Source organism: Betta splendens, chromosome 19 (genome assembly GCF_900634795.4).
Source record: "Betta splendens chromosome 19, fBetSpl5.4, whole genome shotgun sequence".
NCBI lineage: Eukaryota > Metazoa > Chordata > Actinopteri > Anabantiformes > Osphronemidae > Betta > Betta splendens.
The window spans coordinates 14,233,573-14,246,060 of NC_040898.2; the positions used below are offsets into that span (position 1 = coordinate 14,233,573).

General features: G+C 42.8%; 1 protein-coding gene across 8 annotated transcripts in view; it reads left to right on the forward strand.

Moving 5' to 3' along the window:
- Nucleotides 1-12,488, forward strand: part of tanc2b (tetratricopeptide repeat, ankyrin repeat and coiled-coil containing 2b) — a 98,307-nt gene that overhangs the window by 20,970 nt on the left and 64,849 nt on the right. For all 8 annotated transcript variants that reach the window (XM_029133658.3, XM_029133657.3, XM_029133660.2 and 5 more), the window contains one exon: nucleotides 7,939-8,041. In XM_029133658.3, coding sequence (XP_028989491.1) covers nucleotides 7,975-8,041 — 67 coding nt within the window. In that variant the 5' untranslated portion in view covers nucleotides 7,939-7,974. The remainder of the gene's footprint in view (nucleotides 1-7,938; nucleotides 8,042-12,488) is intronic.

Here is a 12,488-nt window from a genome sequence, read left to right on the forward strand (position 1 = left end):
TTCCTTGAAGTGGCCAAATCAGCCCATTTGGGTATCATCTGAAGGCTAGTGATGTCAGGCAGAGAGAACCGACTGTGCAGAGGGACAGGATGGCAATAACAATTCTGTGTGAAACCAGCTTTAGGCTGGCGTCGGGTCCATGCGACAGCTGAGCGAGGACAAGATGTGCGTGTATGTTATAATAAGCTATCAAAGCCCCAGTGGATGCAGTTTGGATTATACACACCATAAACATTTAAGGTGTTTACACTTCTCTGTATTGAATATGTTAAATTCCTCTAAAATTGTACCCTTCTCTTGAGCTTTTCTGGGTACATTTTACCGAGCACTGCATTTTAGCATATGTAGTCCTGCATAATACCAAATAATCACTGTTTGGTATTAACCACTAACCTGTTGACACAGCTAACCTGCTTTAGGGGCTCCTACTGTGGGAAGTGGTGATGTGACCTATTCTACCTTATTACAATGATTCTCCCTCCAGCTACACAGCACATCGCCAGCAGCTTCTCTTCATGTGCCTGTGCCCAGCTGCAACATTAGGGAGTCAACACTCTCTCAGGTGCAGCCACTCTGGACATCCTGCAGTCCCATCTGCAGAGACTAAGATGCTGCTGCTAGCTTCTCAAGATCAATTATTACTGTTTTCAATCATGAACCGCAGATCAAATCCAAGGTCCCTGCATTGCTGGGACTCGTGTGGTTATAGCAGACACAGTGTGAGGCTGCATCTATCAAATGCTACTGTACTTCCACTACACAATAAGATCATAGTCAGGTGTAAGTATAAGCTGTACTAAACGGGTAAATGAAGAGTAAAGGCGTGTACGAGATGCTCCAGGCTTAATTCTAAGAATTGAATATTAGCATGTGTCCAGACTGGGACGGGTTAAAATGTCTCTATCTTAATGCAAATGTGCTTTTCTGCCAGTGTTGATTACCTGCTTTGGCAGCGTTCCTCCAGAATGACCTTCCCTCCTCATGCCACGACTCTGTTTGCCCCTTTATGCTGCCTGTCAAACATCAAACCATTCTTCTTCATGACACTCAGGTCTATTTGTTTGAACAGGATCTGGACACTGGAGGCATACAAATGAGATTCTGTGAGAGGATTTATGCAAAAATTAAATTTAGTGCGTTCACCCGCCAAGATGATGGACATGTCAGTGTCAGCACCAAAGATGAAATGTTATTATTTAGATTAGGTTTAGATCAGCTGCTTGACTGGTGTTACTAATGGCAGCTCTGCTCTGTGTGTCAATGCAGACGGTGCAGCAGCACTTTCAAATGGCCAGCAGGTGTAGCAGTAAGGTCTGTGAATGAAGAGAAAGGACGAAGGGACGACACAGCAGCAGTCAATGGGCTGTGACGGTCTCATTTAACCAGACAGTAATTGAACAAAGAGTTTGTAGCAACGCCTGTTGTTTCAAAGGTGAACTTTTCAAAATGCCTCTGCGTGTGATAAACCTTTATCTGCTCTGGGGCCAGGCTTGGACAGGTTCACCCGACACATCCCCTCTGTCTTGTGTTATTGTTCACAGCAGAGAGCAGCGAGTGACGGAGCTGTAGAGCAGCACATTCACCACTTACTAAAATATGAGAGCTGCTGCTGTTGTCGCCTTTGATGTCTGCAGGGGAAGAATGGCTTCCTCATTAATCACAGACAAATGGCTGCTTCTACACGTTTGCTGCTGTGGTGATTACGAAGAAGACACGCGACTAAACTTTTTAAAACATGGTGGTCATGCGGCTCTAAGAAGCTAAATAGATTCTGTGCATTTAGATGATTTATTTCCTTTCATGGCCAGGCTGGGGGGAAATTTCCACACCTGGCTACATGGCTCACAGTATTTCATCCCATTATGTGGTCCCGCCTAGACATCCTCTAAAACAAACAGGGAAAAATAAAGGCAATGAGTTACGTCCTCCTTCGTTGAGCTCTCTTTGACTCTGATAAAGGTTGACAAGCCATTTCTCTAAAAAGATTTAAACGGGAGGGTGAGAGGCGTCCAAACTGGTTTAACTGGGCATAGAGTGACAATAAAATGATGTGCTAGTTAGCCTGTGTAGGAGGACGTCTGCTGCCCCAGAGGAAGATGACAAAAACCACTGCAGATAATGTCTGTGTGCATGTGAATAGCATGAGTCTGCGCCTCATGTTGTACGTAGAGCTACAGTAAAGGCGTCAGACGTCCCGGCCTCCCTGAGAGCCAGCCGTCCCCTCCGTGACTGATGCTGCTCTGTGAAACAGATATCACCACTGTGTTAAAGCCCTCACCACCCCTACACTCATTGCGTTGAGGGGCATTAATCCAGATTAATAAATAATCTACCTCGGTGCAGTGAGTGAAACTTTGTTACCAGCAACTTTAAGTGCTTCCTGCATCGCCCTGTGCAGCCCTCACCTTGTGAGTCGGGCTCTGACACTTCCCCTTATTGATATCAGTGTGATTTATGGATCTCTGCTCCTCTGGCCATCCTCAAACTGGAGATGCGGGTGTGATTTATCCTCTTCTGATACTACTGGCGAGGAGGAGAGAGGAGCCTCTGATTGAAGCAGAATTTTGGTTATTATTTTTTGAGTGTGAATATGTTCTCTTCTGCATTTAGAGATGAACTTTGCAGCAGGATTTTGTTTTAATGAACAGGTCCATCTGCCACCAACCGCCCTCCTCACATTATTCTTTTCCCTGAAGCCTAAAAGCAAGACATTGTGTATAGAAATCACTGGAGGAAATCAATGGGCTATGGATGACTCAGCTTCAATTATATTGCTGTTTCAAGATAAATATTCTGAAGAGATGCTTTCTCTGCCACTGTTCTTATTTGATTAAGGTCTGACATTCATGTTTCCCAGTCAGCCTGCCAGATTCTCCTGTAATTGCTCAGAGAAACGTGTGTCCCTCAGGGCAAAGTCCATTTGTCATTCTCAGATTTGTTGCTGCTTCATTGTACTTTGGCTTCTCTGGGACTTTCACTCTTGCGACAGCAAAAATTGAGCTGTATTTCTTTCACGAGTGCGTTGTAATTGCCCATTTTAGGACAGATGCCGCTTCTATCTTTTAGGATAACTTTGATTTTTATCCTGAAATTTCCTTAGTCATTCACCTCTCTGAAAGATTTAATCTCATCTGTGGAACAAGAGATGCCCATCAAATGTAAGAATAAAAAAAACTATAAAAAAAAAAGTCATTTCCTTTATACTCAATTTGAATCCTCCCCCTGCTCTGCTGCTGCTCTGCCTTCTGTTATAGGTAATCACAGTAAGAGCGCTCCCTGGGGAAACATGTGTCTTCTCTAATTCTATGATTGTGTCTGTGTGGTTTCCTCTAAGATGAGTTTCAATTTGGAGGCCACGGGTAACATGAGATAAATCCGTTTGAATGGCCTACAACACTGGCCTTTGTCATCGCTGCCCCCATTAAGGGATATTTTATTGATTGTAAATAAGCTTTGAAATTAATGGAGGGACAGGCAGAGTCTCAGATGGTGGTGTCTGCACCTGCTGCTATCTGGATTTCTTTTGTGTTTCAACATTTAGGTGAAGCTTGGTGATTAGAAATGTAATTAATCCAACAGCAGGACTGCAGTAGAAAAAGATCAGAGCTGTAATCCTCTCATATTCTTAGGTCTAATTTCATAACATTATACACTATAAATCAATCCTTTAAGCAAGGCTAACGCAGCTAAGCTAAGTACTCATACTGTACTTGTATGTAATATTTAGTTTGAAGCTTTTCATGTAGCTGTGAAGCTCTATTTTGGACTAGTGTTAATTCAACCTCTGTGAGATGTCCTTACAAATGAGCCAAGCTGTGTCTGCATTTTATTTTTCATCAGAACAAACAAGTGTGCTGCCTCGGGTGACCAGAGCACATGAAAGTGGCTCATCGTGCAGAGCTGGCGAATGTGCCTTTAAGTGCTTTTTAACACGCTGGAGGAGCATTATGCCTGAACGGTGGAAGAGCCTGAGATGGGCTGCATCCGCTTACGCACAATATCTTCGAGAGCATGCTGCTTCTTGGCATCATTTTACAAAGGCTGGTACACAGGGTCAGAAAGAGTGGGAATGAGAGGTGTGTGTGTGTGTGTGTGTGTGTGTGTGTGTGTGTGTGTGTGTGTGTGTGTGTGTGTGTGTGTGTGTGTGTGTGTGTGTGTGTGTGTGTGTGTGTGTGTGTGTGTGTGTGTGTGTTGGATGAAGCCTTGCTTCAGCTGTATATGGGTACACATTGGTGTGCCTGTCTCTGGCGACGTGCAAGTCCTTGTGTGTCTGTGTGTGTGTGCTTACATGCCTACTCAGTATCCTGTCCTCTCAGGATTTCAAACACTGATTGCCTCCCCTTGAATCAGACACCGATATCTCTCACTATTTTCTGCTCCGGCAGTTAGTAAACGGCAGTAGCCTTGCATGGTTAGCTCACCGCTATCCATATGGAAACACATTTATTGGGCTTCACTGTGAAGTCCTCTTTACTTTATCCCTGGTTTGCTCAGCGCCGGTACGCTCATATTGAGTCACGGCTTTTGAATATGATAATCACAGAATGCCTCATGGCCTGTTGGGGCCAACCACAGCAGGCATAATAAGCTGCTCTCTGCTTATATTTCATGCTGAGGTGACTTTGGGGCGAGTTGGACGTACACTTGCGAAGATGAGACCGTGGCCTTGACTGCATCTCTGGAGATGAACAGGAATGCCAATAGATCTGACCCATCCACCTTACACTGTCCTATCACTGTCGACACCTTGTCATGCAAAAGCCAATGGTTTGTGCCAGTGAGTGGATTTAAAACAGAGGAAAAACCGTCTGCATGACAAATTCATCTCTCATTACCAGACTGGTGATTCATGCTATAGAGCGTTATCCTCTACAAAAATGCAAGAGCTGAGTGAAAAAACCATAGTTAATTCCTTAAGTGGGGTCGGAACTGCAAAATTTAATTCTAGAAACTAAAGTGGGCAGAAAAGCCCTTTAATAAAAATGGACTAATTAATAAAATATTACTAGAGTGTACCAGTACATTTGCCCTTCACTGTGTGAAAACAAACCATTAAGTAATATTCCTACATGCTGTACCAGTGTAACCTCATAACCTGGTAAACGAAGAACTCATGGAGTTGTTGTATTGGAGGGAAATAGACTCTACCCAGTAAAATGCCCACTACATTTGTATATATTAGTTAGATTTTTGAAATAGCAGCATTTGTTCAAGTCCACAGCCGGAGAAAACGCTGTTAAGCTCCCTGACGTTAAGGACAGCGGCAAAAAAGTATGTTCTAGTTCTAGACTGAATAAATCAACTGCAAATCGAATATTTATAAGAGGCACAGAGGCTTTATCTGTGTGTGCAGACTCTAACAGGTGAGGCCTGGGTTGTTGATAACCTGTGAAGGACAAGTGCTCGACCTCGGCCTGTGGCAGGTGGTTGTGGTGGTGTTGTATTGTTTGTATTCTATGAGCTGCAGCAATGAAGGAACCAAGTTGACTTTTACGCCATCAGTGCTACATGTACGAATCCAATGATTTCCAGTAGCTCAGTGTTTCATCTTTGTGGAATAGAAGCACGCAGAATATTGTAGAATGTTGTTTTATTTGATGTGTTGTTGTTATTATTGATTGATTGATTAATTGATTTATTGAGCTTCCAGGTCAAAGTCATCCAACTTGAAGGTAAAATAACGGTTGATGACAAAAATCATAATATAATAATACCCAAACAAGCACCAGGTATTTTTTATTTTAAGGGTAGTACTAGACAGACTACACAGAATAGTCATACGAGGGTCCGCGGCACATACTGCAGAGAAATAAGTCAGCCTTCCATAGAAGACGTGATCATTGACGTCAGGGCTCATTTGTTATTTAGATGGATGCGTGATAATGGCTGTGCGACACTGCACTGCTTAGCAAATGAGGTCAAAATGTTCATTTTTATTGTCAGCGATCCCTCTCTGTCAGAGTGGCTTTTTATGAGCAGTGGGATTATTAATCCCAGTGATACAAACCAATCTGACAAATGAGCCTGCGTTCAAACATTAAGTGCTAAAAACACCATAACCTTCATGTTGAGGATCCTTTTTGCAGGTGAAGGACATTTTCTGGTACTGTAATCGACTGTAAAGTGAAATGGATAACTGCGTTATTATAATGTGCATATAATCATAACAGCCATCGGAAAGCACTCTGACTGTCACTCACACCCAGTAATTACGGGTCCTGCTGACCCGTCATTAGCAGTAAAGCTATTTATTGGAAATACGTGACTGAATTAAGCAGAACGGACATAGAACTTGATATTTAATTGAAGTAATTTTACTGTGTGGTATCGTGATCATATTAAATAGAACAAAGCCTTTAGCTTCAGCATGAGCTTGCCTTTAGCTCCTCCTCCTGACAGAGTGGATCTAGGGTGTGAGGCGTTCAGGGACAGAAGCAAGAAGCAAAATCATTTTCTGTGCAGCTAGCGACAGTTGAATTCAAGCAGTCAAGTAATGCAGTGGAGAAGCATTCATTAGACTTTGTGTTGTGGTAGGTAGGGGCTGGATGACAAATATGAGGCGAATGAAAGGAATGTTATTTTTATTTTGTACAGTATGTCATATTGGAGAAACAATCAACGCAACATCAGGGATTTTTCCTGACAAATAATCTGGTGTGTCAGAATGTTTTCTTCTCTTCGCTTAGATATTTCTGTGATGTTTTATTTAATCTCAGTAAACCTGGAGGAGTGACAGACGGCACATGATGGTGGTCTGGGTGGAACCATATATGTGATGGCAGTCACTGCATGAATTTAGTTTTGGGCCACAATAACCTGTTCTTTGAATTATGATTCTGCAAAAACAATACCCACTCGCTTTGATTGAATCACCGATGGGACGTTTTTCACCTTGTACATTCTTTCAAAACAGACAACAAACAGCTGGAGCCATCTGCAGAAAGCCTGTGAAGTGATATGAGGCTGGCTCTGGTCTCAATGTAGCAGCAGCAGTAGCTCCCTTCAGTTTTCCCCTGGTATATTTGTTGTTCTTTGAATTGACTTGCGTTTCGGTTATTTGGTCTTTTTCCCTTTTGCTCTTGAACTGATCTCAGAATTGGCAGCTGCCAGGACGCCTCTCGGTGTTCAATCTCGTTTAGACTCTATTGGAGACAGCTTTTCTTTACAAAAGCCAAACAGACAGAATGAATTTATTCATTTAAAAATGAAACTTGTTGTCACCATTGATTCATTTAGGTTTCAATCCTATAATATATCTTAACTCTCTAAAATACAGAATCAATTACCTCATATATGTTATGCATAGTTCAGTTTCCAGCCTCCAGACCATAATACCACACATTGTCTTGTGTTCTTACTACTGTGATTGTGCCTTTTAGTCTCCCTTCTCAAAGTCAGGAGGGATTATTAAAAATATTGTTTGGCATGGTGGGGGATTGGGGGAGGGGGCTTCCAGGGCGTTTTCATGTGCTTCTTGTTTTTTGCCTTGTTTTTTTCTCCCTCAAATTGTTTAGGGTCAAAGTCGACATCTCAGCTGGGGCCTGTCTGTGGGGCTTTGCTGAGTCACTCCCACCTAATGGAGAACATCTGCTGTCATGCTTTTTACTAGCAGGACTCACAGCAGAGATGTGTGGCTGTACTGGAAGGATGGGGGGTTGGGACGATGCAGAGGAAGAGGGGATTAGTGTGTTAGAGCAAGCTGCAGACTAGAAATTAAAAGTCTTATGGTTTTAGGACTTATCTGCCAGCTCTGTCGAAAGTCATAATGATACTGTGCAGTGTATATTTCTGTGTAAACCGCTGTCCAACCACCTGGGGTTTGGTTGATGTGGCTGGAGATTGTAGGCTTCTACTCTATGTGATTCTGAAGCTACAGTATTAGACATACTAGTCATGCTGCAAGACATTAATATGTATTGTCCTCTTTTTCTCTGACAGATTTTTCTAGTCTAGTCCTGGACATCTGCTGCGGTCATGTTTAGGAACAGCTTGAAGATGCTGCTGACGGGGGGGAAGGCCAACCGCAAGAGTCGCAGCAGTGGTGAGTGTGTCTTCAGATGCCAGGCGCACACAATGACGCATCTGCCCGTCAGCGTGCAGAAGGTGTCCGCTCGTATTTTAGGAAGCGGGAACACGCAGCTCAGAAGATGAAATGCCTCTTTGGATCGTAAAGAGTGAACCGTGTGTGCCCAACACCCTTTCAGACCTGTTTCCTGCTTAAAATAGATCCAGACACACTAATCAGTTCTGCTGCTTGAATTGCTTTACCTCCTGTTGAGAGAACTTAACACTGGTGCTCCACCGGTGCTGAAAACATGCTTTGACCTTGTTATTTCATCCAGAACTATAAAGGTTTGAGTGTGATTATACATTCACGGCAGCGTATTTTTAGCCCTGCGTAACGTGACATTTCACTCCTCAACCAAATTCTTTCGACATATTCAGTAGTTTAGTAGCATTTGCTTGATGCAGCCTTCAATAGAAGTTAGTTTCATTTTCTTCCTTCTTGTAACAGAAGGAAACCCAATTTTTAATGATTACTTGTCTGTGTTGTGTCATCGGAGCTTCAGCATTCAGTGGCCGACCGAGCTCAACATATCCTGCAGCTGTTTCAGAGTAAAAGCTCACCACTGCTGAGCCACGTCTTCAAGTTCGGGGAAATGTCAAAGACTGCAAAAGTTAAAATGTTTTGATCTAGCAAGAAAGGAGTCCAGATGCCATGAGTCAACTTCCAGACGTCAGGCCTGCGGCTGACTCGCATTTACAGTATGTAAAGGTACATTACGCATGCAGAGGCACAGCTTCAGAGAGACAAACGCTGTTATCAAGGCAGTCTTTTTTTAGACTTTTCACCAGTCTTCGTCTTCATGTGTTAGAACAGTGCCTCTTAGTCTGTCATGGAGATGAAACAGTGGACACAACAGACAGTTGTTCCTTGGAAACTCATCAGCTTGTAAAGAGACAATTTTAGCAAAATGTATGAAAATAATGACATTCAGCTGCACTTTACAGATGAATGTTCCCATAGTCTTTTTTCCGTAGCTGAAGCGTTAGTTGTTTAGTTGTTGCTTCAAGGTCCCTGGTGAAACTACATGAAACCTTCTGTTCTTACACATACATAACTGTCTCTCAGGCGTCATACTGTAAAGCTCCAAGGAAGAACCGGGCCTTTGATGTTCTAGATGATCTGATCCAAAAGCAGCAGTCGGGTTGAGCTTGGCTGTTCGTTTTATAACAGCACGGTGTCTCTTATTGGAACCTAATAAGTTTTAGGGTTATTGCCAGGGCAATGTAACAAAACCCACTCTCTTAACTGTCTCCCTAGGATATAGTCTTTATTATGGTGTGAAAATCTGCCTTCAAAGGGCTTTCATCCAGCCACCCACTTGATTTGCACAGATGAATTAATTTTATAAAGCCTGAAATATCCCAGAATATTTGATGTCACTACCTTCTCCCTCAACTTCAACACCTCAGTGGATGTGCGTATGGAAAATCAGTCTTTCGCTATGGTTTTTTGGAGGCTTTTGCTGTGACATATCGATACTGAGTTTTAACATACTGATACTGTACCAGGCTCATTCACTTCGTCCTGGCTTCAAGGCCGCAGTGAACTTGCCACTAACAAAACCTACATCCTTTCTGTCTCCGTGTTTGTGTGTGAAGCGCATGACTGGAGGACCCTCCAGTGTTTTGATATCTGTTGTTGCTTCGCAGGGAACCCACTCCTCCCAGCAGATGAGTGCTGCTCTTACAATCTGTCTCCTGCACTGCAACATCTGCATCCTGTTGTTCTTCTTTACAGTTCATAGGACATGTTCATAAGCTACACCCTGGCTCTGCCGCAACATTAAACCTGCATTTAAAGACATAATTTGTTCCTATTAGCATACAGTATATCTGTGGAGTAGCAACCCTTATTTTCACAACAACAACAGGATTTCTTCTTAGCTCCTCTGTTCTTTTCAAGGACATCCTAAGGACTGGTTTTAACAACCCACACTTATCGGCTCCTGACAGGCAGGGAGCGCTAGAAAGCCACATCCCTCTTCTGCCACTGTGAGATGAAGACAGTGAGGCGTTGCCATTGTAAACTGCTCCCTGTATAAATGGACATGCTGCTGAAATTGGTGTATAGTTCGGTTGTGAGATAAGATGAGTCCCCCTCTGTCTTCAAAAAGAGGAATAGAGCTGCTAATCTGTAGACAGCAGACGAGCTAGTGCTCCCTTGATTTGCACTGCAGAAAACTGTTGAGACCCCAGTTAATAAGATGGTGAATGGCGTTTTTTTAAAATTCAATAACTGATAAGCTGCTTGAAATGTGTCAATGCACAGCCATGTACTGTGTCACGGTGAGGAAAGAGCCTGAGCTGAACCACGCTGGGTTTTCTCCTCACACCGTCATTAATAGCTGAGTCAGTCTGTAACTTGCTGTCATTCTTCTCATGTTCCCTCGCCATCCTGGGTGTTATACTTGCCTCAGACTTTCAGTGCTCTTGTTATATTTCTGTAACGTTTCTTGTTCTCCTCGGGAGGCGATGGAGTTGGAGTTTTAGAACAAAGTCAACAGCCTGACATTGCAATTACAGTTTATGGCACTGGCTGATTAGAAAATGTGAGAGGGGGTTGAAGGGTTGTGGTGCCTGGACAGGGAGTCATTGCATGACTAATAAGCACTGAGGGAGATGGGCCTGAGCGTGGCAGTTGATCAGACGCATGCCAACAGTTGGACTCAATCTGGATTAATAAAAGTTAGATTTTATTAGAAACCTCAAAATGGGATTCCTGATATAAGAGACTAAATAGACACTGAAGTCACATTTTAACTCCGTGTCAGACCTGTGGATCAGATTATTTTGTTCACATCATATTATACTTACTACTAGTACTACTACCACTACCCATGTTTTGCATTGATGATATCTTTGTACTGTAGTGGTTCAGACTGTATGCTGAGATAGTATCTATTTATAGATTACAGAGCTTAAGCTTTTCATTCTGGTCTAGTTCTATTAACGGTTCATTCACTAAGAAAGGCCTAATTAAACTGCTGAAACGTCATACACCATTAAATGTAATCATAAAAGACCATGCTAATGGTTAAAAAAAGTATAAAACACAGCCTCTCTACTTCATCGTGCAATGAAGGAGCAGCCGCGCTCCTCCCTCGAGTCAGACGTCGAACATTCCAGTTACAGTACTTGACAGGTCTGAAGGCGGCAGGTGCTTGACAGGAATCAAATCGGTCCCTCTAATCACAGCGCTCTAATTGATGGCTCATTTTCCACAGTGGTGGAGAAATCTAATTAGAGATCATCAGATCAGCAAACATACTTTGAGCTCCAAGGCTAGAGGAGGGACACAACAGCCCTGCTTAATGCAGTGTAAACGCAATTATTTGTCAATCTTAAACTGAAGGGGCCCACTTCTACTGGGCAATTCTAGCAAAGCCACCGGATGGACTGACGTGCCAGTCGATTTTAACATCCTGCAGAGGAGGATGTGTAAAGTTAAAATATGCTCATCCTGTAATTCTGTGATGCGATGCACAATCCTATGTTCCCTTTTCTTCTGGCAGAATCCTTTATGGAAAACCATCTTTTAGCACGACTGGGCTTAAATATGAAAAATCAATCTAATGTAAAATACAAAAATATGTAAAATACAGATCTAGTTAATGAACCAGTTTTGCCCCCATTTTTACAGTATGTTGATTCTTCTATTTGCTTGTATACTTATATTATCTGTTGCATAGTGTGTACTTTAAATTCTAAATAAATGCAATGCATAAAAATGTATGTGCAGATGTTGCACATTTACATATATATTGCTCCTCACATGCAAAGCAAGTTATGGAGTATGCACAGTATGAGTATGAACATTAGCAGCTGCAAAGGGATGAATAATTCCACACAGTAGAATGTTATGAGACGGGTGCAGGATTCCACAGGAGGAGCAGGAGCAGGAGCTGACCATGAGCTGATTCTGGCTAAACTCCACGGAGCGACAGATTGGAAGCTACTGCTCCACAGGAAGTGCTCTTCCTTCCTGTATTAATGAACTCAGGAGAAAACATGAATGGAGCGACCTGGTCCTGTTGTCATGTAGACACCACACAGCCCTGGAAAATAAAGACTTAGTGACATGAGACCCTCAGTTATATAGAAATTAGAATAGATTCTGAATAGATTCCTGTTTAAACTTCTTTTTATGTCACACTGAGCTTCAGTGACCACTCTATGCCTTAATTTCCTTTAAATGCGAGCATTAAGAAGCTGTGTAAACAGACTGTAGCCAGCAGAGCAGACGGTGAATCCATGAATCAATACGGAGCACAGCTGTCGAGACGAGCTTTGACCTTTGGTTACTAAGGGCAACTGCCTGATGTCTACAACCTCCTCGAGCTTCGCTGCAGTGTGTCATTCAGCGTTTCTTCCCTTCAGCCGTTGACATTTACTTCTGAGGTGCAGTAGTGACTAAGCGACTG